Here is a 24,895-nt window from a genome sequence, read left to right as displayed (position 1 = left end):
TATGAGGTTCTGTCACAAGGGCAGTGCCCAGTAATTCATTTCCCCTTTGCACATCAGCTGTCTGTTTTCTAGGAGAGGTGCACGTGCTTTGAATCCAGTGAGTCAGAGGCAGGCTTCCCCCCATCGGATCCAGTGAGGGCCAGTGAACTCCCACCTGGAACTGCCCCCCAAGGAATTTAGACGTGATTCGGGTTACATAAGTCTGACCAGCTGAGACACTTCTGCTGAATTAAATCGGGTAGGATGGCATCTAGGCAATCAGAAGATACTGTTCTAAATACTAAGAAGGTATTTTTAAGGAGATTTCTCTGGGCAGGAATGAGGCTCAGTGCTAAGGTACTTGCCCAGCATATACAGGCTTGAATTTCACCCCTAGCCTCTGCCCCATGTACACTCCCTAGATACATGGACACACAAGCACACACACACACACACACACATATATGTATACATGCACATACATGGACACACAGATGCATTATATATATATTGACAGCTTAATGATATCAATTAGAGTTATTTTATTACTGGCCATAACTTCTTTTACTCATGCCTCCAGGCAAGGAAAAATATGCAAGACGGCGCAAGTGATGGTGAGATTCCCAAGTTTGATGGTGCTGGGTATGACAAGGATCTGGTGGAAGCCCTGGAGAGGGACATTGTGTCCAGGAACCCTAGCATTCACTGGTGAGAGTCTTGAGTTATAGTAGTGAAGAAAGCTCATCGTAGGGGTGGTTTGCTGTGAATCTTCCCTCCTCCCCAGTCTCCTGATGTTTTCATCTGTAATAACTGTTCTGTCAGCGTCTGACCAAGGATGCTTTACATGTTAGCTTGTTGTTGACATGCTGACAGAGTTTGCTAGCTGTCTAATGTATTCTAATTAATAATGCCAGGATGTTCTCACTGGTCATTTTTGTATAGTACGAATTAGAATGCAGTCTTAATAAAGGACAGTTTTGTAAGTAAACCTATTTAAAGTAATAACCTTTGGCCACAAATCAGAGGCGTGGCTTGAGTAAGCATTGCCACTGTTCTTTCAAAGGGATGACATAGCAGATCTGGAGGAAGCTAAGAAGTTGCTCCGGGAAGCTGTTGTCCTTCCCATGTGGATGCCTGACTTTTTCAAGGGGATTAGAAGGCCGTGGAAGGTGAGTATGTCCAACAGCCTTGGAGTGTGGATGCTTGTTTAACAAAAGCCACCACTACTATGGACCTGTGTGCTAACACCATCAGTCAGCCAGTCGGGCGGCTCACATTCACCCCACTCCTGGGTGGAATTTGTAGTTGAGATATCCTTCAGCCACACAGCAAGAGAGATGGGCTTACAGCAGTGAGGCTGCTGTCTTCAAAGCCATGTGTTCAGCTGCTGAGGTAGGGGCTAATTTTTAAGCATGTTTGGATGTCTCTTTCTGTAAATAAAAAGTTAAGCAAATTAAACTATGTGTTGTGTGTGTGTGTGTGTGTGTGTGTGTGTGCGCGCGCTCATGCATGTATAACAGTGCAAGTGACTCCACAGACCAGAAGAAGGCATGAGATTCCCTAGAGCTGGAAATACAGGTGCTTGGGAGCCTTATGTGGGTGCTGGGAACAGAGCGCAGCTCCTCTGTGAGGGCAGTGCATTCTCTTTACCACTGAGCCATCTTCTTAGCCCCAGAACAGTTATGCATTCTTCCCACAGGCTAGAATTATAGCCACCATACACGCTCAGACTGACAATTATGGGCTTATCTCTGGCTGCCTCTGACATGAGAGACACCTGGAGAAAGAACTGTCTTGTTTCCTTAGCTTGTGTGTTCATTGTTTTGAGACAGGGTCTCTATGTGACCCTGGCTGTCCTGGCACTTGCTCTGCAGACCAATCGGACCTTGAACTCAGAGATCCACCTCCTCTGCCTCCAGAGTGCTGGGATTGAAGGTGTGAGCCACCACATCTGGCATTCATCTTCTTGATACACTTGCTCAATGCACTGATCTCAGCATCTAAATATTCTGCGTTTTTTAACTCATCTTGAAATTTCAGGGTGTGCTGATGGTCGGCCCTCCAGGGACTGGTAAGACTATGCTGGCTAAAGCTGTTGCCACTGAATGTGGGACAACCTTTTTCAACGTCTCTTCTTCTACCCTGACATCTAAGTACAGAGGCGAGTCTGAGAAGTTGGTCCGTCTGCTGTTTGAAATGGTAAGTGACTGATGCTGTATTTGGATTTCCAAATGCTGTTTGTTTGGGCATGTGATTCCTCATAATCCAGGTCTGTGTACCTTGCGATCTTCTGAGAGAGCAGTCTGGCGTTTTGTACTAATTGTAGACACATCGATCATAGTGGATTTTGTAGGATACTTAGTGTGTGCTCAACATATCTTTCTCTATGTGATGGAGAAAGGCCCTTTGGCATCCTGTCCAGTGAGGGTGATTGGCAGTTTGGACATCAGGCACACTGATGAGACAGAATACCTTAGAAGTCAGCTAGAGGCAGATCTGTCATTAGATACTGGTTTATTTAAAACTGTTGCCTACTGGTTTATTTAAAATTGTTGCTGGGAAGATTTTTTTTTTCCATGATAGAAATTTCTCATCATAAAACACGAAAGAATTGCCAGGCGTGGCAGCATATGCCTTGGGGGGCAGGCAGGTGGATCTCTGAGTTTAAGTTTGAGGCAAGTGCAGTTTACATAGCCACTTCAGACCAATTAGAGCTGCACAGTGACACCGGCCTTAAAATGATGGCAAACAAACAAAAAGTGGAAAAATAATATGATGAATCTCTACGTATCTTTCACCCAGCATCACCAACTATGTAAGCTTTAGTTTTGAATTGGCTTTTCCTAAAATGATTGTCAGGGATAAGGTAGTGGTGGCACTCCTAATAGGCAAAAACCACAGCCTCCATTCGCCACTATTTTAGAAGGAAACCAAAAGCTAATTAAAAACACAGAGCGCTTTATGAGATCACTAAATGGTTGCTTTAACATATTCTTCCCAAGGCTAGGTTCTATGCCCCCACCACCATCTTCATCGACGAAATCGATTCTATCTGCAGTCGAAGAGGGACGTCTGACGAACATGAGGCAAGCCGCAGAGTCAAGTCCGAGCTCCTCATCCAGATGGATGGTATGTAACGTAATGAGTGTCTCAAACTGTTTGTCTAGAGTTGTGCTCTGAAATTCTTAGTGAACGAATCAGAAGGCAGCAGTGACTCACTTTTAATCCCTCGCTCAATCACCCACTTGTTTATGCATCCAAAGGACTCCCTGGATACTTACAGTGAACCGTGTCCTGGTCAGGGCTCTAGGTGATGGAGCACAGGCCTTCTATGCCCACCAAGGCTCTAAAGGTGCGACTGGCCTTCAGACCATTGGAGGGCTCTGCAGGGGCTACATGGTTTCAATAATAACATCAAAGCACATTTACTGGTTTTGACTTTGATTTAATTCTCTCACAAGTATGTACCAGAGTATTCCAGGGATCCTGAAACTTGGGAGTGTCCCAAAGCACGGAGGCAGAAGCAGAGGGGGAGGGCAGCTAGTCTCTTATTCACTCAGATGCCGAGCCATGTGAGAAGTCTTCTAACCAAGACTTGAACACTTTTGAAAACGATGGTTGTCTTTCATAAGATACGTTGTTTATCTTAATTTGATGAGTCATGGAGAATACTTTTACAGTGAGTTAATAGTTTGAACATTCAATATCTATCTGTGTCTGTCTGTCCATTCGTCCGTCTGTCTGTCCATTCGTCCGTCTGTCCGTCCATCCATCCATCCATCCATCCATCCATCCATCCATCCATCCATCCATCTACTTACCGTGCTGGGGCTAGAACTTGGAGTCTTGTGTCTGATAGGCAAGCACCACTGAGCCAATGTCTACCCTTTCTGTGCTTCAGTTTCTAATAGCAAATATTGGCAGACATAATCCATACAATGAGAACTCCTTAGAGTTCCAGAGATTCTTAAGAACATCAAAAGTTCTGAGGCCAAACCTTTGAGACTAGCCAGCTGCTATGTCAGAGGCAAATAGCTGATTAGAATGTCACACAGTAGTCCCCTCTGTGGCAGAAGGAAACTCTGGGTATAGGAGTCACAGTGGTCACAGTGGGAGGACTGCAGCTTGAGAGGCAGATGAGCTTTGATGCACTGGCTAGAATTGTCCAGAAGAAGAGGAAAAGCATTTGGGGAGCCATGAAAGAGAGTTAGGGGTGCAACACTTCTAAGCTCACTCTGGTAGTTGTGTGAGTTACAACAGACAGTTTAAGCAGTCTGCAGGAAAAGAGAAAAATGTGTCTACAATATCCAGCAAGTGTTGTTTCTGATCATCCACCAGCTTTGGACACCCAGTGTCTTGGTTACTATCTTGTTTCTGTGAAGAGACATTACAACCAAGGCAACTTATAGAAGAAAGCATTTAATTGGGGTCTTGCTTACAGTTTCAGGGGGTTCATCATTAGTATCACAGTGGGGTGCCTGGCAGGAATAGTGCTGGAGAAATGGCTTGAGAGCTCACATCTGATTTGCAACCTGGGCTGGGCTTTTGAAACCTCAAAGCCCACCCCCAATGATATACTTCCTCAAAAACAAAAACCACACCTCCTAATTCTTTCCAAACAGTTCCACAAACTTGGCTTCAGAGCTCACACATCTGAGCCAATTGGAACCATTTTCATTCAAACCACTACACTTAGGATAGGTACTTAACATTATGTGGCACACAGTGCCAGGCTCTTAGACACCAACAATGACATCGTGTACCAGGCCACCTGTTCTTCAGTCAGTCCATTTCAGTGCCTGCTTATAGATGAAAGGAAGCAATGTGTTTATCTGAGAGGAAAGCGTAACAGAAAACATTAGATATTTAAAATTGGGGCCAGGACATAACTGAATACACATTCAGCTAGCAGGATTTCATTCAACATTAGGGCTGTTTGTTAGTTGGAGAACTTTATTCCTCATAAGGATAATTTAAGAAGACACTTATAATGATTTATTTATTATGCATGTTGAACTGGGTTGCTCGAAATCCACTATTTTGATAATCATGTTTGTGAACTTATGTATGAAATATTCCACTGTGCATTGCCCTGCGCCAATTGTGAACCCTCAAAGTTTTTGTTGTTCGTTTGTTGTTGTTTTTGTTTTTGAGACAGAGTCTCTTTATTCTTTAAATCTTGCTTTCTTCAAACTTTCTAAATAGACCAGGCTGGCCTTGAACTCACAGATTCATCTGCCTCCACCTCCCAGGTGCTGGGATAAAAATGTACACTACCATGCCCTGAAAGAAGTTTTAATCCTAAAACTGTAATCGTGAAGAAGCAGACAATGCTTTTTCTGCTCATAGACCACTATGCAGTGTTTCAGCTGTTCTCACTTCTTGAGAAAGCCAACTAAATCTCTCTCTCTCTCTCTCTCTCTCTCACACACACACACACACACACACACACACACACACACACAATCAGAAAAGAGGTAATTTATAGAGAAAACATGAAAGGACCAAGTGGGCCGCAGACTCTGAGTCTTCAGAAGCAATATGCACTGTTTTCTTACAGCAAGACTGGAGAGCCCTGCCCTGGGTTGCTGAGTTCTTCGGCTCCTCAGCTGTGCTCTGTGTTGATGCATGGTTTTGCTCGAGGTCACAGAGGTGGTGAAGTTGCCTCACTGAGGCCCCACCAAGAGCTGTGGCTAACACTTGGAGATTCTGGCTGAGGGAAGGGGTTTCAGTGGCCATCACAGTGACACTGACAGCCTTCTCACTGCTCCCTGTGCCCAGGAGTTGGAGGAGCCTTAGAAAATGATGATCCATCCAAAATGGTGATGGTCCTGGCTGCTACGAACTTCCCATGGGACATCGATGAAGCTTTGCGCAGGAGACTAGAGAAAAGGATCTACATTCCTCTCCCGACAGGTATGATGCCTTCCTTTTACTGGATTTGGAACTTTCTGCCATTGCCTGTTGACCCTTTTCTGTTTATTTATATTTCTGCATCACTGGCGCTTTGTTTGGAGACCTCTGTGGTGTTAGAAGGCCAGTCTGGGTGATGGAAATATAGACCCTGTGCTGGCCTCTGCATCTCAGAGAATACAGAGCAGTATTTGTGCTGATACGTTTGGTACCATTTGAGTTTTTACTTTTAAAATCGGATTTCACTAGTCCTTATTTAAATATTTTTAAAATGTTGGCTTAGGTACTTTGAAAAGTGATTTCCTCTTGAGTGTTGAATTCTTGAGTGTTGAATTTTTCAATCTTTTTTCTTTGAGATACATGGATATGTAACGAAAGGTGTGTGTGTATCTTAAGTGTATGATTGGATGAGTTCTTTTAACTGTATTGTCAAGTTGAATCTATATCCTAGAAAGGATGTGGGAACTTTCCGTTACCCCAGAAAGCCTGTGTGCCTCAGACTTCACCCAACTCTCCAATGGCCCTCCATCACTGCCGACCAGCTTCTCTTTCCCTAAGCTTTGTATACACGGGGTCATGACAGTGTACAGTCTGAGATCTGCACATGTGACTATATCTGCATCAGTTTCTTCTCCATGTAAAGGTGCTGCTGTGTGTTGCTTCCTCTGTTGATGGGCACAGGAGTTGTTTCTAATTTTTGGCTATTATTATTTTATGAATGACTGGTTTTTGGTCTTTGGGATCATATGAATAGGATAGATCAGTCAATCTTTATAAGACTGATGCTGTGTTTACTTCTAGCAAGGCACCTGCACTTAACTTTATAGGAAATACCCAAACCTGAGTGGTCACACTATGTTATATTGTTATATTGTCACGGTCATTATCACTGTCACCAGTGCTTCTGTTATTGCTCTGGTCTGTGTGAAATGGCATCTCACTGTGTCAGTCTGTGTTCTCTGATGACTTAAGATATTGAGCATCTTTCCAGGAGCTTATGTAGTATTTCCTTCTGTTTTATAATTTTAATATTTTATTCATGCTTTATATAAATTCTCTTTATATTCATGTTTTTTATAGTTTTGTCTTCCAGTTCGTAGTTTGCTTTTCAATTTTCTTAAAGTCGTTTCTGGATAGCCAGAGTATTTTAAACTGGTAAAGATCTTTTTTCAAGGCTTTTGTTTTGTTTTGTTTTGTTTTTTATTAATAGGGCTTCCTGTATCTTAGGAAATGTTTGCTTATCCCCAGGCTGCAAAGTTTTCTTCTTCTGTTGACTTTTAGAAACTATATTTAGCTCTGTGATTCTCCTTGAATTAGTTGTATGCATAGGTTGGCTTTTATTTCTTCTATGTGTATATTCAGTTCTAATACCATTAAAAGGAACTTTCTCAATTTAATAAAAATCTTAAAAACTGGCATCTTGCAGAGTGTATTCTAGACAGCAATGGACTTGAATTAAGAAACAGTAAGATATTTAGATTACCCCAATATTTTACTACTAAACAAGTTAACTCTGAATAACAAAGGGGTTCAAGAAAATTAGAAAAATAGAAAATATTTTATCTTGGTAAAAAACTATGTCACACTAAATATTGTGATATGGCATAGTAAATTTAAGGTCTGTAGACATGTATATTATAAAGGAAGGATTGAAGGGTGGAGAGATGGCTTAGCAATTAAGAGCACTGACTGTTTTTCCAGAAGTCAAATTTCCAGCAACCATACCATGGCTCATAACCATCTGTGATGAGATCTGGTGCTCTCATATCTGTGTGTATGAAGACAGCTACAGTGTGCTCATATAAATAAAATAAATAAATCTTTTAAAAAGGGGGAAGGCTTGAATAGACACTATTTTAGATGGAAACACATTAGCCTCTGTATGTTGGAAAATATATTATAAAAATGTTAAGGAAAATATGAAATAGAATATTAACAAGGCAAATATTTGGATTAAAAAATCTCTAGAGGAATAATCAAGAACATCAGATCAATTACCAATGTTAGAAATAAGGAGTCACCACAACAGATCGTACAGACTAACTCTAGATTGTGTCAACTGAGTGAAGGTAGAATTTCTCTACACTTTCTTCATTGCATGTCTCTAGACACGTATGCAGTGTAGATAATGTAAGTCATAGTGGGTAAAAAAGTCACAGCTGTTAACATTTGCTCTTAAAAAAGAAGACCAGCCTCAGCTTGGTACTCTGTTTTCTCCTTTCAGAAAACACGGTTAAACTCAGAGAGTCAGCTCTGACTGTGCCTGTCTAGTGAGGCAGAAATCAGTGCCCTAGACAGTTTTCCTGAATGCCAGACATTAGATACAGTTAGACATTTGTTTTCCTCTTCTTTTTCCTCCAGGGGAAAAGCCTGGACACTTACCCCATGGAGCTGTGTGTGGTTTTTCTCAAGGTTCCATAGGCTTCTGGTCCTTAAGCACCTGGAGCATTCTGTTTGGTGACACTGAGGTCACAGTGTGCTGATCTCTCCACATTGCTCACCCTGAGCCAGCAGTGCTATGGAAAGCTGGAATGTGAGGTGCACAGGTCCCTCTTCTCATTCCCTTCAAGGGGAAGCTACAAGGTGGTCTCCAGGAGCTGTGTTAGCCTAGGGCAGAACCAGCTGTGCAACTGACAGCTGTTTCTACCATTTTCACACAGTGCACACTACCAACATGCCTACTTCTGGGATGTTAGCGGGCTTCTGGACTTTTCACGTGACTTCTGAGCCATGCTGAGGTTAAGCCCCTGTCTCCTCATCATCAGAGGAACTCCGCCTTAGGGGTTCTTACTCACTGTGCTACTACCATTCTCAGCCTCTGTTTTTAATGCCATGTCAGCTGTCATTGTCCCTTAGTGTGTTGAGGTGTGTCCTTCCACCTCGAGTTAATTCTTTGTTTTTAAATCGGTCTTACTGTGGGTTGACTTAGACACAATAAAATTTATTCCCTTAAGAGTCTGAGATGTGGCAGCTGTGTGCCACCATGAGAGCACACCAAGAAGTGATGCACCTTTCCTCCAGAAAAGGCTCCGTGAGCCCTTCCTAGTCTGCCCTCCTTCTCCCCACTGAGCTGATTCGCCATTTCTGTTGTTTCACTGTATGAATATTGTCCCCATTCCCTGTTGGTTAATATTAGACTCTTTTTAGGTTGAGGCCATTGTAAATGAACTAACAGTTGGGTGTTTGGTGGCTGATGAACTAGTGTCCCTGCATAAACACTGAATAGTGACAGGAGTGGCAGGCATTTGACTGTAGCAACCGGCTGGCTGGTTACTCTCCTCCCCGCTGTTTTTAAGATGGTGCCCTTCGTACTGCAGTGGTTGCCTATATCGTTCAGTCCCCTTTCTTCTTTATCCCGGATGAGTGTTGGATGTCTTGGTCTGACTGCATCTGTCAATGGGGTGGCAGCTGTTTCCTCTAACCTTTTTGTCTGGTAGCCTCCATCCGTCTTTGTCCACTGACCCTTTCCTTTGCCATCTCTTTTCTGCTTTGTGTCTGCTGTGTGAGTGTCTATTTTAGGTGTGTTTTGATGATCTGTCATTTCCAGTTTGTAAATAGGTCGTTGCTTTGCTGGGATTCCTCCCTGTTGTCTTGTCTACTTGTCTCCCTTCCCTTTAATCATGCAGCTCTTTCCCTGTGTGGCCTGTGTCTCAGAGCAGGGTGGCAGAAGTGAGGCTAAGAACTTCTAATCCTAGATCATAAAAACGATAGTTTCTGTCTGACGTTCTTCTCACGAGGGCCAGGCAGCCATGACATGGGGTTACTCAGGCAGCCATGGGGAAGCCCACATAGGAACGGAAGACTTTTACTAACAGCCGCCATTTTGCCAGTTACAGAAATGAGCTGCTTCTAGATCGACTAGTCTAGGCCTGTAGTACACCTCATGAGATGCTTTCTGTCCTATTTAGTTTTAACTGTCCACTTGACACAGCTTAGAGTCACCCCAGAAGAGAGTCTCAATGGATTGCCTCTATCAGATTGGCCCGGGAGCATGTCTGCCGGGGGTTGTCTTGATTTTGAGTTAATGCAGGTGGGGCCAGTCTACTGTGGGTAGCACCATTCTGATGCAGTTGGGCCTGAGCTATATCAGAAAGTCAGTAAGCCAGCAATCAGCATTTCTCCATGTTTCTGCTGTAGCTATTAGCTGTGAGTGAATTCCCTGGTTGGAGGTAATGTTGTGTTGAGTATAGAGCAGTCTGGCTTTTGCTCTCCTGGTTGAGTTCCTACTCTGACTTCCCTCCTTTAGACTGTGACCTGGATATGGGAGCCAAATAAACCCATTCTTCAGATGAGTCACTCTGATCAGAATAGCTTATCACAACAACAGAAGGAAACTAGGGTATGTTCTAGGTCAGACAAAGAAAAAGGACCAAGAGTGTATCTGTCTGTCTTCTTCTCTGTCTGTCTGTGTGTTGATGGTGGGGTGCTGGAAGGAGTGAGAGAGAAGAGGAGAGAAGAGGAGAGAAGAGGAGGAGGAGGAGAGATGGATGGATAGATGGGTTGGATTGGATGGGATGGACTGAATGGATGAATGGAAGGGAGGAATAATTCTGGGTATGGCTCATGCAATCACAGAAGCTGGCACGTCCACAGGGTGCAGATGCTTTGCCATCCTCAAAGTCACCAACTTAAATACTGATCTCCAGAATAAAACTTGACATAAATTTTAGGCACTTTGGTCCCAGCCAAGTTGACCATATAAATTAGCCATTGTGGATCCCAAGCCAGACATTCCAGATAAGCTGCTTCTAGGTTCCCAATTCACAGAAACTGTAGGACTAATACATTATTTCAGGCCTCTGCACTTTACCTCAATGTTTACTCAAAACTAGGTTGCCCCTTCCTACTTTATGATGGCCATTCTAACCTTCAGACTACCCTGCTTCTATTCACTGTTTTTAGTTTTCTTTATTTATTTGCATTTTTCTGTTTCTTAATATACCCTGGGATTTATGCCATACGCTCTGTTTGTAGAGTGTCTGAGTATTGTTTTTCTATAAAGGGTATTCCTGCTGGCACTCAGAGGTAAAAGTAAGAAAAACTCATCTTAAAATTTTTGGGGCTGGAAAGAAGGCCAGTGGTTTAAGAGCACTGGTTGCTTTTTGAGAGAACCCTGGTTTGATTCCCAACACTAACATGGGAGCTCACAGCCATCTTCTGACCTTCACAGGCATTGAACACACAGGGTCATAACCATACAAACAGGTGAACACCCAAACTTGAAAATACTTGGCTTCATGACTTTGGCTAAGCCATAGGTGGGCTGGTCTGGAATCAATTGTTTCTCCATGGATAGAAAGGGAAGTTTTGCCTATGAATTTTGAAGCTGTACTTTTATAACATATTACTTGATCTCTCCTGTGACTTGGCCTCCGGGCTATCTAATTTAATTAATTGGTAGAATTTCAGCTCACAGGCCCTGCTGTATGTCACCTGCCCCAACTGTCACTTTTATTCTGCTGCTTTTGATAATCTTATGACTTCAATACATTTCTTTTCCTTACAGTAGTGCTTAATTACTGTTTGAGCTTATGAGATGATCTTACCTAGAACAGTGACTGAAGGGACTTCACTTAGAGACTCAGCTGTCATGCACTGTCAGACTGTGTCTCTGCGCCAGTGACCCGAACGTGTTTGTCCCAAAGGCCCTGAGGCTTATTTCCATCTCCAGAACATGGTACCCGGGGGTGAGTCCTGAGTCCTACCCTTCCTTTCCTTTTTTCTAAGCATTTGAGAATGCTTGCCTGTTGTCTCCCTACGGTGACTACTCGCACTGGCCTGTCTCACTTGGCTGTGTGTGCGTGAACTTTGGGGCTGAATCGTTTATTAGCATTCTCTGTTTATTCAATAATTGGTAAGTCAGATGCTCTTGTCCCCACTTCTAGGAAAGAAACAGGACATCCTCAGAACTCAGCAGTCCCCAGAGTGTCCTTCCAGGCCCCCTGCTAACCACTGTCCTTCCTTTTATAAAAATGATTTATTGTTTTTCCTCGTGATTGTATCACTTATTAATAGATTTCCAAACACTTTAATTTCTTTTGCAATTTTGCATAAATTCAGTCACAAAATGGTGTCTCTCTGTCTGCTGCTTTTGCTCAGCATGTTTCCATATGCAGCTGTAATTCCTTTCTAAGCTGTGTGCTGTATCCCACTGTGTTCACTTTTAGGGGTGCTATTGCAAGCCTAAAACATAGCCTAGTTGCATTAAACAACAGAAATCCACTTGCTCAAGGTTCTCTAAGTCACAAAGTCCAAGACAAAGGTGTCATGATACCCAGGTGTGGGGTGCATGCGTGGTAGGAAATCTCTTACGTGAGTGTTGGAGATAAAAAAAACCTATTATTTAGCAGTGGGGAAATGGAGAAGAGAAATATCTGCTTAAAGCCAGCTTCTCCACCGCAGAGCTGGTTCTGCATTCAGGGAAGGAATGACAAAGGAGAAGGGAACCCAGGGAGGAACATGGGTTCTCCTGGGCACAGGCAGAGGCCCTGCAGTGCCACAGGCGCTGCCTCTCCTCATTCCTTTGATTCTGTGTCCTGGTCATTGTGGCTGGTAGGGGACTTTACCCTGAAGGGGAGTGAGAGACCAGGCACATCTCTGTCACATTAACCCTGAATTAGAGGACAAGACAGTCTTCTAATACTTAGCCCATCTACGAGCAGGTGAGTAGAATCTACCCAGAGGATAAGCCAGCCAGGAGGACAGACATAGGATGAAGGGACCTAGGCCATCTCATTCTATCTTAGCCATGTAACATCTGTAGACCCAGGGAAAGACTGTGTTTCCTCCTAAAGTGGCTGTCCAGGTTCTAGGAAAGGAGCTGAAGCCGCTGTTTACTGTAATGCTTGGGTACAGGTATTCTCCAGCAAGTCTTCGGGGCAAGTCACCAACAGTGTAGACTAGCTGTGTGTCCCTCAGAATTAATGCTGTTATGTCACCTGAGCAAGCAAGGGATTATTCCACTTTCCTTAGGATCAAGGCTGTGTAGATATCTTTTACTCCGAGACCCTCTCTTTGCCTGGTTGGTGCCATCTTCTTCTGGAATCCACATGTGACCTTCCACCTAAGTACGTCTGTGCCCTAACCTCTCTGTAAGAACACTGGTCACATTGGGTTAGGACACACCTCTTTTGAGGTCTTCTAAAAAACACCTGTCAAGTGCAGTCAAACTCCAAAGGTCTTGAAGTTAGGACTTCAACATAAGAAGACTTCGGGACATGGTTCTTGTGATAATAGGAGTCCCCAATTCAAGTGTGTTCTGCATGGTAAAGTTCTTCCCTTGTTCTCTTGTGTGTGTGTGTGTGTGTGTGTGTGTGTGTGTGTGTGTGGTGTGGTGTGCATAGCTACGTGCATGTGATCATGTGTGCACAAGTGCTGTGCACGTGTCTCTGGAGACCAGAGGCCAGTGTTGGGTGTCTTCTCCTGTCACCCCCTCATTCTTTGAGACAGGGTCTCTCACCTACATGGAGCGTATTGACAACTAGACTGGCTGGCTAGTGAGCCTTCAGGACTCGTGTCTGCCTCCTAGCTCAGGGATCTCAGTTCATACTCCCCCTCCCAGATTTTGATGTGTTTATGTGAGGGATCCAAACTTGGGCCCTCTTGCTTTGATGGTGAGCCCCAGCATTCCTTTTTAAAAACCTGTATCCTGAGAGTTCTCCCAGAGATCATTAACCATTTTCCTAGTTATTTCTTGAAATGCTTATAATTTTACACTTATTTGACTTGTAATGTATCGGCAATACTTTTTTTTTTTTTTTTTAACTTATAGTACGGAGGAAATTGGATCTCATTTTCTCTGAAGATAGGTTTTCTTTTCTTCATTGCCCAGCCCTCCTGTCATCACCCGGAGCCTAGAACCCATCTCACTGCCATTTCTGTCCCACCGATCTGTTCATGTCCAGAGAGTCCCTCCGGCTGGCAGGCTGCTGTCGCTCTGCAGGCCATCATATAAATCGTCAGCAGCAGCTCTTTCCACCCCTCTGCTCTTCCAGAGCATCTCGGCTCTTACCTTCCTGTAAACAGACCTCTGCAGACAGTTTGCTTTGATGTTAGGAATTGGGGAAGAATTGTGAGTCTCATGAAGGAAAAAGCTAATATAATGGTAAGCAGGTAGGGGCAGACTCTAATGAAAGACAATGCTGAGCATGGGAATGTAGGACATGATGGGGTAGATGCCAGGAAGCCAGCGGACAGGTCACTGCACTTTTGAGTTGTGCTTCAGGTACTTACCAAGGCCCTGCTGGTGTATGTCCTGGTAGTAGTAAAAAGTATGCATATGTGTCTTTGTTCTCAGGAAAGGCATGCTCATGAATGTGCGGGGTATAATGTTACCTGCAGGCAGCTCTCAATTCACGTGTGTGTGTGTGTGTGTGTGTGTGTGTGTGTGTGTGTGTAGTAGGGAGCTCGAGTGGTAATGGTAGCACCCAGTGAATGGTGAAGAGATGTAAAGGATAATTTCCTATACATTTAAAATTTCTTAAAATAATAGTTGAAAATAACTTTATGTTGTATCTTAGGAAAGACTCAGGTGAACCTGTCATGGACTGTCAGAGTGTTTTATTCAAGCAAGTCTGCCTCAAACTATAGCAACAAAATGCCAAGTGGCTCAGCACTGAGCTGTATCTGTGCCAGCACTGGAAGGATACCATGCTGGCACCAAGTACCCCAATAAAGCTTCACCCAGGAGCCGTTCGCACTCTCTAAGTCTTAGAAGCTTTTCTGAACCATGGACAAGAGCTCCTTAAATCTGTCATCCTAACATTTGAACAGGGTTCTTCTGAGGAACTTCATTCTGTCTCTTGATAAACTAGACCAAATAGTTCTTCTATTTTAAAAGTAATTATATGTGTTTAGGTATTTTGCCAGCATGTATTAGAACCACATTCATGCAATGTCTACGGAGACCAGAAGAGGGCATCAGATCCCTTGGAACTGGAGTTACTGTTGGTTTGAGCTCCATGTGGGTGCTTGGAATTGAACCTGGGTCCTCTGCAAGAGCAGCTGGTGCCATTGATGGCTGAGTCGCCACTGCATCCCCCAAATGTTTTTAGTTAGAGGCCGTTCTGGTGCTTGAAGACAGTGTTTATCTTCATAGAGAGCTCAGTTCTCACTTGTCATCTGTAAGGGGGATTAAGTGTCATCAGGTTCAGTGACGACATACAGAAAGTAGAGAGACTGCATTGTGTGGCACACAGAAGTGCTGGGGAGCCTCTCCATCTTGGTCTCTGTTTTACATTGCTTTCCTTTCCTGGATGTTAAGGGGGATCCCAATGCAAAAGGAGTAGTAAGTTTATACAAGACATTCCATCTTTCAACAGCAAAAGGCAGAGCGGAGCTCCTGAAGATCAGCCTTCGGGAGGTGGAGCTGGACCCCGACATCCACCTGGAGGACATCGCAGACAAGACTGAGGGCTACTCGGGCGCTGACATAACCAACATCTGCAGGTGTGTCCAGGTGACCTGTGGCGGAGCCCACACATTAGCTTTAGGTGTGTAGGATGGGTGGTCTTAAAGTCAGAGGCATTAGCCCTGAAGGCAACACCTGTTCCCTGGAAGGTTGCATTTATTTTTCCTTGTTAAATAGCTTTCATTTAAAAACAATTTTTTTTTTTTGAGATTATAACTACTGCCATTCTCCCCTCCCTTTCCTTCCACCAACCTGACTGCCTAACCATGAACAACAGCCATGCTAATAGCCAGACGGCCAAGCTCAGGAGGCCTCAGCCCCAGACAGAACAGCAGGCAGCCAAGGAGTGCTGAGGGCAGAGGGACAGTCTTCCCAAGTGCAGGACACAAACGGTCATCCCCACGAGCATGCTCACTGTGATATCGTAGTACAGCTTTCCCCTTAATATACACCTTGATTGGTTGTCTGACAAACACGTACATAATATGACGACTTGCTTTCTCTTGCTCCATTTTTGATACCAGGTCCTCTGTTGCCAAGACTGTTTGTAAATAAATCCATGCCCCTGCCTGTGTCTCAGAAATGCTAGGATTATAGACACTCTCTTGGGGTTTTGGACTTGTGGTACTGGGCGCCAAACACAGGGGCTTCACCACTGAGCTCATGTAGATTTTGAATTGTTCTAAGAAACACTGTGTCTTACTTGGCAACAATGGCTGAACAACCTCTAGCTAATCAGCTTTAAGGCAGAGGACAGGCACACTATGGAAGCAATAGTGTGTAGCTTTATTGGGCGAATTTGGACCGCATGAGGATGAATGAAGTTGATTAGTTCCATTGACGGAAGAGACACAGTTTTCAGTTCCCTTCCACTTTAAGGACTTTATGATTTTAGAAACATCACCAACAAAAGAGAACTTTAGTTCTTGTATGGAGAGGTCAGCATCCTTGGATTCCGTGCTCTCCCTTCAAGTGTTGGCATCTGTCTCTCTCATGTTTTCTGCTAGTGTTTTTTTCTGGGTGCATCTGAATCTAGAGGTTCATGCCCACTATAGTTTCCACCATCTCCATAGTAAAACACTGGCAGACCTGAGGTGAGGCTGGCTTGTCCTTTCTAGTAGGTCTTGATGAGGACACAGCTGTTTCTTTGACAGCTCAGTGTCAGGAGAAGCATCCCACAGACATCCCCCGAGGCAACCTGTGTGTGGAGATGTTCACATCTCTGCCTTTACTCCATTTGCCGAGGCACTGACTTATGGGTTGTAGACTTGAATCATTTTATCATTAGCCAAATGTCTATTCCAAGTATGCAGTTCTGCACCCCGAAATTGATTTCCACTTTCTAAACTTCCAGGCTGCTTTTGAGACACAGAGAAGAAAACTGGGTACTAGCTGAGCTTGTCCTTGGTCTCCATGATTAAGTACACTTCTCAACTCCTATCCTATGTGTGTGTGTGTGTGTGTGTGTGTGTGTGTGTGTGTGTTTGCAGGTATATGAATGTGTGCAGATGCCTGTGCACATGTGTGCACTTGGAGATCAGAGGTCAATCTCAGATGTTGTTTCTCAGGTGCTGGCCACCTGATTTTGTTTGTATGGTGAATAGGCGTGGGTTTCTTTTCTTTTCTTTTTTCAGGGTCTCACTGTGTATCTCTAGCTGAACTAGGTAAACCATGTTAGCCTCAAAATCACAGAGGTCTGCCTGCTTCTACATTCTGGTTACTTGACTAAATGTGTACCACCCCGGCCTCACCCGGGTTTTTGAGACAAGGTCTTTCAATGGCCTTAGGCTTGCCAAGTAGGCTAGGCTAACTGGCCAACAGGCCCTAGGGCTTTCTGTTTTCACCTCCCCAGGCCTAGAATGACAAGCATGTGCCAACATACCCAGCGTTTTGGGGTTGGGGTGGGAATTGAACCTCTGGTCTTTGTGCATAGATAGCCAGCACTATCCCAAATGAGCCATCTCCCCAGCTTTTGCATTGGTTTTGAACCTCTTCTGAAACTTCAGGATGTGACTGGAGACTCATGAAAGCACATGTTTGTGGTAACTTCGTAGTAGAATGTTTGTGGTAACTCTGTTGTCTTTGATGTACTGAGAGCAGGTACAGGAATGGCTGCTGACTGCCTTGCCTGTGATTGCAGGGATGCTTCCTTGATGGCGATGAGGCGGCGCATCAATGGCTTGAGTCCAGAAGAGATCCGGGCCCTGTCCAAGGAGGAGCTGCAGATGCCTGTCACCAGAGCAGACTTGGAGTTGGCGCTTAAGAAAATCGCCAAGTCTGTCTCAGCGGCAGACCTGGAGAAGTACGAAAAGTGGATGGTTGAGTTCGGATCTGCGTGATTAGTCAGCTCTTCCATTTCTGGGAGTCTTGTTTATGAAATGTAAAGACATTCGTGAAATTAAAAAAAAAAATCTGGAATTTTTAATCAGAGAAATCTTCACTTAAAGGCCAAAACAAAAGAAAACCAACTAGAGGTGCAGAGAAAGGTAGCTAAGAAACTAGAGCCTGCTGGCTTCTAGCTACCTAGGCTCATACTTACGCTACAGAATAAGCAAGCCAGTGGCCTTGGGGCAGAAGGAGCAGCTCTGTGAGGGAGGGCCTTGTTTACAAAGCATTAGCAAAGTTTTCTTGCTTACACTTGCATTGACTGTTTGTTTGGAATTGTCATTTTGAGTGGATGGTGGAGAGTGGACTCTTCAGTAACTAATGGTCTTCAAATCTGTGGAATGTATACTTCCCGTGAGAGGCTAATACGAAGTTAGGGTACTTACACCTCCTCGCTTACCAGTTCCTCTGTTAGCTGCCGTACGTCCGTCAGGGAAGAGTCTCTTACCATGGCTCCTTAAACATTTGCCAAGTGTTTTCCCTGGCCTATAGTCTTTGTGTGGGTGTCTCTGCTTCCTTTGGAACAGCGGGAAGAGTCCTACTTTGTTAGCAGCAGCCCTTTGAAGCTCTCTGAAGCTCTCACTTTTCACTCAGTATGCTCAAATCAATATGGCTGGGTTGTGGTTTTTTTTTTTTTTTGTTTTGTTTTTTTGTTTTTTCACCCATAACACTGTATGCTTTTGGGGAATTTGACTTTGGTGTTTTGATCAGTAATCTGAGCTCTAAACAAGAATAGTCTCCTAGACTAATGCAAAAGAATCTTTCCTCCTCTTCTGTGTGTGAGTATTTTGCCAGCATGTATACCGCATGCATGCAGTGCCTGAGGAGGTCAGAAGAGGACACTGGCTCCCCTGGTTCTAGAATCATAGAGGGTCTGAGTCACCATGTGGACTCTGCGAACCAAATCCAGGTCCTCTCAGGTCCTCTACAAGGGCAGCCAGTGTTCTTAATGGCCGAGCCATCCCTCCAGCCCCCACACACAGAACCTATGAACTTATGCATGCAGTAGGATTAGAACAGACATCTGACATGCTCATTAGATGTGCAGTTAGCTAGGCAGAAGGATCTTGGAAAGGGAGCTGCAGGAGTGTGGTCAGTCACACACACTGTGCCCCGATGTCTGTTCTCTGTAGTTAATTACGCCTGCCCCTTCTGGATCATTGGGCAAATCTATGCTTTCAGAATTGACTTTAAAAGTTTGTCTGATGATATCCTGATTCTCAAGCCTATTTTAAACTATATACTATATACACCTTAGAGGCACTTTAAAGCTCTTCATTTGTTGCTTGAGACACTTGACTCTTCTCTTTACTAAAACCTAAATGCACCATGCTCTTTTCAGGAGACATAAACCCGACTCTTTAAACTTGCGGATTCCTCTGATTACTATAAAGTGCCCCCCTTTCTTCTGAGACAGAGTGGAGGAATCTAGCAGGCTGACCATGGCAAACGGAGGCCTGACAGGCTTTGCCCTTTACCTTTCTCCCCCTACTGAGCTGTTAGATCTCGTTCCTGAAGCTCCTGAGGTTGAACACCAAGCTCAAGCAACCAGAATTCATTATCTTGACTAACCTAGTTAAAATACTTAACCAGATCTTACCAGCAAATTCTAGCTCATTCAAAGACAGAACCACCACTACCACCCCCTTTTCTTCTTAAAATTAACACTTGCAAAACGATTTACTGCTGTTTCTGTGTAATTCAGCCACCTTGTCTCACTTTCTTGCTTAATAAAGGATCTCTTTGCTTTTGGCTCCTGCTTGGGAGGTGTTTGGGTGTGGTCTGTGCCTAACCTGGGGTCCAGAGGGGAACATCCCATAGTACACAGGTCTCTTCACACAGATTTTAAAAATTCAAATGAAAAGACATCATTTTATTGTAATGGGACTAATTCTGAAAAACTAGACTGAGGGTCTTTTCCTTCCATGAACAAACTTGCTTTCATTGATTTACTCTGAGAAGGGGCTTATTGTATTGTCAGTGCTGTTCTTCAGCTCCTGGGCTCAGCTGCCTCAGCTCCAGGCCCCAAGCCTGATTATTTATAAACATTTAAAATGAACAACTAATGTGGAAGGCTGATGCAGGGTCAGTAGGAGATGGACACAGCCCAAATGCCTGCCAACTGCTGAAAGGATCGTGATGATCTTTCTCCCCCCACCACATTGATGATCTTTCTCCCCCCACCACATTGACGATCTTTCTCCCCCCACCACATGCACGCATGCACACACACATATGCACATGCATGCACACATGCTGTCTGAAGCCAGCCTAAATGAAACAGAAACAACCAACCGTAGTCAAATCCTCTTGTACTTAGAGAGAGAGAGAGAGAGAGAGAGAGAGAGAGGGAGGGAGGGGGAGGGAGGGAGAGAGAGGGAGGGAGAGGGAGAGAAGAAAGGATGGAAAAAAAGAAGAAAGGAAGGAAGGAAAAAAGGAAAAGAAGGAAGGAAGGAAGGAAAAGGGAAAAGAGGAAGAAAGGAAGACAGGAAAGACCTTTTCATAACCCTGCTGGTTCCTGGCTTTGGCAATATTTATCTTTGCATAAGCTTTTTTTTTTTTCTTCTGAAGTCCTCATGCACCTGCAGTGCAGGCCTGCCTCTCTACTAGGGTAGGTGGTGGCCCGTAGCTGCTGAGTTAGTCAGATGTACCCCCTCCTCTCTCCCTCCTCATATGCCGTCAGTGGATGGCAAAGGCTTGTCTTAGACCCCTGCACGGATCTGCAAGAGACCACTCAGATGTCTCTCTGCTGTCTGCACACTGTCACGGCAGCAGGAGGCATGTTACCTTGCCCACAGTAGGAACTGTTTTCTTTGCTGCTCTGGGTTGTAAAGCTGATGTGTTATCACAGTAGAAGGAGTTGGTTCTGCTTCCTTGGGAAACAGGAGCACTGGGGTCAGCACAGTGACTGGTGTGTGCAGAGTTGTTTGACATACTGCAGGATCCTGCGGGAGTCTGCCCAGTTAACCTTGTCTCACTTCAGGCTGAGAGATAGGGCTCATTTGCATAGTGGGCGTGGCCATGGCCTTCTTACTGTGGTTTTCTTTGGTCTTCACCCCCCCCCCCATAATAGTACGTTTCCACTGCTCTCTTATTAAATAGAGATCACAGCTAGGGTGTGCCTCATGCTTTGGGATAAAATGTTAGGTGGGACTCGGCCTTTTCTAAGAAAACGTCTCAATGTGGCGAACGAAGGAAGAATCAGGACAGTTTCAACTTTCTCCTGTCTTTGTTGCTTAATGTTTGAATGTACAATAACTTAAAGTTGTGCGCACATAATACTTACGTGACTCTTAAGAATTCATCACAACAGAAGAAAACAGGACCACGTTGAAGGACTCTGTGGCAAACCAACCGTCACAGGGACTCTCATCCGCACTGATCATTTCTGCAGGTTATTTACCTCATTGTAATCACTACATGTTTACTTATTTATGCTTTTAATTTAGGTTTTCCATATTTATTTAATTTTGGGTCATTTGCTTTTGATTTTGTTTCTTTATTTAATATATTAAATCTGTACGGTAATATATTTTCACACATTTACTTCATAGTAACTTGAATTTTTACTAGTTTTTTTTTTCTCTCTCTCTGTAAAAACTGTAGTTTCAATGCTATTTTTCATTTCAGGTGCCTTGTCAATAAAAAACATTAAGATCATGCTATGAAATCATCTCTGCTCTGCTTTTCTCACACCTTAAGAAAACTAAAAACAAAATTAAAACCTGAATATTGGCTTAATACTAGAGGTCATACTAGTGGTGTGGGATTGGTCTGTTTGCCACCAGAAATAGGAGTTAATGCAGGGACGTGTGTGTGCCTTGAATGACAGAAGGAAAAGAAAGCACCCCATTCTCCCCGCTTAAGCCCCTTCCCCCCAAAACCCCTTTCACTTTCCCTGCATAGTGAGTGCTCTTCCCTTCTCCCTGTCCCCCTGTGCTGTGCCCCTCCCTGCCCCTCCCTGCTCTCCCATGAACACACCACCCTTGCCCTCCGAGGGCCCCCTGGTTAGTCTTAAACATTCCTTGCCTCATCTCTACAGACCTGTTCCTAAAGCACTGCTCTCTCTGTTAACTTTATAGTTCTCAACTGGAATTTTAAAAGTGGTATTACTGGTAGTATTGGTATTATTTTGAGACAGGGTCTTACCTTATAGCTCCTGGCTAGCCTGGAAACAGATACGTACATCAAGCTGAGGTCACAGAGAGCGTCTTGCCTCTGCCTCCTGAGTTGAAGGTGAGATCTGTGAAGTGTAGAAGTTGCTCTTCCTTGTGTGGCCGGCCTTTATTTGAATGTATTTCATCCTGAGGAGGAGGTCCACACATAGCGCACCGTCTACCAGTTTCTTGGGGTTCTGTAAATACAAACCAACATGGTGGTATTAAACACTTTGGAACCTAGCAGTTCCTCTATCCACCCCTGAGACCCTCATTGCTTTATGAAAACACGACTGTTCATGTGTACCACCCTCCCTCCGTGGCCCCTCTGTGGATGCCGTGTCGTACACGACAGAATGGCTTGTGGGTGTGCCTCTAAGATTTTGCTTCTGGTGTTTGTCACCTAGTATTCGAAGCTAATTTGAAGAAAAGGATGTTTCCAATTTGTTTCTGCTAAATGTGTTTCTGTCACGTTTCCTGCTCCAGCCTTGCTGTGTCAGTATAGGTTGTGATGTTATAATAAATTTCCAGAGAGTTGCTTGTCGGTGGCTTTTCATGGTAGTGGGTGCTTCTGCTTCCAGGGGAACAACAGTCCCCTCCAGAGCCGCCAGGACCTTTTTTCAGACTCTTCTCATGAAATCACATCTTGTCAACATGGTATTTTGTTCTCTGTGCAATCTACTAATAATTTTAAGTTTGGTGTGGTAATGTGTGTGGTTCTCCGATTAACTGTTTTAATAAATATTTATGTGGTACTATTAAACATGCTGGACATTCTGTGTGGTGAATTTTCCGTACCACGAGTCTTATTTTATGACACTTCTAAAAGCCATTTCTTGAATTACCGGAATTTACTTTTTAGAGAACTTTAAGGAAAACATGAACAGAAATGGTTCTTACAGTTCCCATGTTCCCTCGCCAGCACCCCGTCTCTCCTGTATCAGCACGTTGCATTAGCATGATACAAGTGTGCCTGTATGAAAGTTCACAGCTGGCAGTGGGCATCAGTCTGGGTAGTGTTGTAGATTTTGACAAGAGCATCATGTGTGTACCTACCAGAGCTGTTTCATGGAAAATCACCTGACTACCATGAAAGCCCTCCCACCACTTCCTGGGCCCTCCCACCACTTCCTGGGCCCTCCCACCACTTCCTGGGCCCTCCCACCACTTCCTGGGCCCTCCCACCACATACTCTCACATTTCTCCGTGTCTCCCTGTGGCTTCATCAAACGATATTCCACTGTATGGATACACCACCACACTTTGTTTATTCACGACCACTGACCGGTGCCTCTGCTGCTTCTGAGCTTCAGCTATTCCGAACGCAATGGCTGGAAACCATGCTTGCATATTAACAACGTTCCTGCACGGTTTCTGGGTGCTCAGTAAGTTCTCCGACCCCTCCAATTATGGTCCCTGGAGCATGGTAAGATTGTTTTTGCATTTATAAGAAACTCCAGTGCTGTCTTCTGACATGGCCAAGGTCACTGCAGTTGCAGAGACTATGTGTTCCCCTTGCTCTGAACCCTTGCCAGCGTTTGGTGGGGATAGTGGCGTAAGTCTCACCATTTTGGTAGGTGTGTAATTGCTGTTTTAATTTGCTTGTCCCTGATGACAGCTGATGCTGGGCATCTTTCCATATGCTCATTAATTCAAAAACTCCATTATATGAGCATTTTGGCCACATTTATGTGTTACATGCATACAGTACCTGAGGAGGCCAGAAGAGGGTGCTAGATCCCCTGGAAACAGAGTTACAAATGGTCATGAGCCACCGCGTGGGTGCTGGGAACTGAAAACTGGGTCCTCTGGAAGAACAGCTGGGGCTCCTAACTGCTAAGCCACCCCTTCAGCTCCTGGTCACTAATTTCTAATGAGATGTGACTAGAACTTTGCTGTATCACACTCTTTCTCTGGGTTCTTAAGTGAAATGTTTAATTTATCCTTTTCTTTGTGGGACAGAATTGTGGACACCAACAACGTTGTTGGCATTTGTTTTTCAAACTTTCTACCAATCTGTACGATGTTAATGGCCTTTTTTCCTCTTCCAGCCTGCAGTTTATCTGGTGAAACCATTGCTACGCTGTGAGACTCAAGGAGTCTGGGTTCAAGCTGTTTGGAGACAGGGAGAAAAGTTCGGGTGTGTGAATTTAGGTTCTCTGGTGTCTTCGTGATTCTGCCTGATGGTTAGTGTTAATCATCATTCTGACAGACCTACGGCCACCTAGGAGACAAGCTTCGGGCACACCTGTGAGGAAATATCTGGATTAACGTTAGTGTCTACGAATGTCTGAGAAGTCTTCTTCAGTTGATGTGGGGAGATATATCTTCACTGTGGGCTGGACCATTCCCTGTGCAGGGATGCTGGACTGTGTTGGAGAATGTGAGTGGGGGCACTAGCACACACGCATCCCTCTGTGCTCTCTGACTGGGTGCCACGTGATCAGCCACGTGACCAGATGCTTGACGCCCCTTCTACTGTGACTTCATCGCTGGGGGGTTTTCCCTGAGAAACTAGGAGTTAATCAAACTGAAAATGCTGTGAACATTAGCGTTCTTCTGTCTCCCACCCCACCCCTATCCTCTACTTCCTTCCTAACAAACATAGGAACAGGGTTTCCCTGTCCCACCTAGCTGGTTCTCCTTTTGCCCTGCAAACAGCTGAGAAAGAAGCAATTTTTGTCCCCTTTATGGTCTCCTTCCTAACCTTACCTCTCCCAACACACCATTATTCAGAGCTGAAATCAGGAGCCAACCATGGTCCAAGCATCTCTCTTTGAGGTGGAGAGTTGACTGGCAATTTTCAATGATCTTCTAATCTAGGAACCAACATGTGTGCATTTCTCACTGGGAAGTGAAAGCAAGTCACATGTCAGAAAGCAAAATGTTTGTTATATGCACGGCTTATGCTGGAGTACGGAGGCAAGTCTGGCTACTTTGGGACTTGGGAATGATTGTATATGTCTTGAGTCTGGGAACAAAGTCTAAACCAAGAGTCTATGTTTTGTATGTCTGTTACAGATGGAGCCTAAAGGTAATCTTACATGGTACG

The 24,895-nt window shown here is 44.4% G+C and overlaps 1 protein-coding gene across 1 annotated transcript in view; it reads left to right on the top strand.

Moving 5' to 3' along the window:
• KATNAL1 (katanin catalytic subunit A1 like 1) overlaps positions 1-19,948 on the top strand; it is a 50,163-nt gene extending 30,215 nt beyond the window's left edge. The window contains exons 5-11 of the mRNA XM_080940453.1: positions 560-687; positions 1,043-1,148; positions 2,020-2,178; positions 2,982-3,108; positions 5,761-5,895; positions 15,213-15,339; positions 17,442-19,948. Of these exons, the coding sequence (XP_080796579.1) occupies positions 560-687; positions 1,043-1,148; positions 2,020-2,178; positions 2,982-3,108; positions 5,761-5,895; positions 15,213-15,339; positions 17,442-17,640 (981 nt within the window). The 3' untranslated portion in view covers positions 17,641-19,948. The remainder of the gene's footprint in view (positions 1-559; positions 688-1,042; positions 1,149-2,019; positions 2,179-2,981; positions 3,109-5,760; positions 5,896-15,212; positions 15,340-17,441) is intronic.
• Positions 19,949-24,895: the final 4,947 nt, after the last annotated feature.

This window comes from Micromys minutus, assembly GCF_963924665.1.
Source record: "Micromys minutus genome assembly, chromosome: 29".
Lineage (NCBI taxonomy): Eukaryota > Metazoa > Chordata > Mammalia > Rodentia > Muridae > Micromys > Micromys minutus.
The sequence above is the reverse complement of the archived record's forward strand: the minus strand, read 5'-3'. Positions and strand labels throughout refer to the sequence as shown.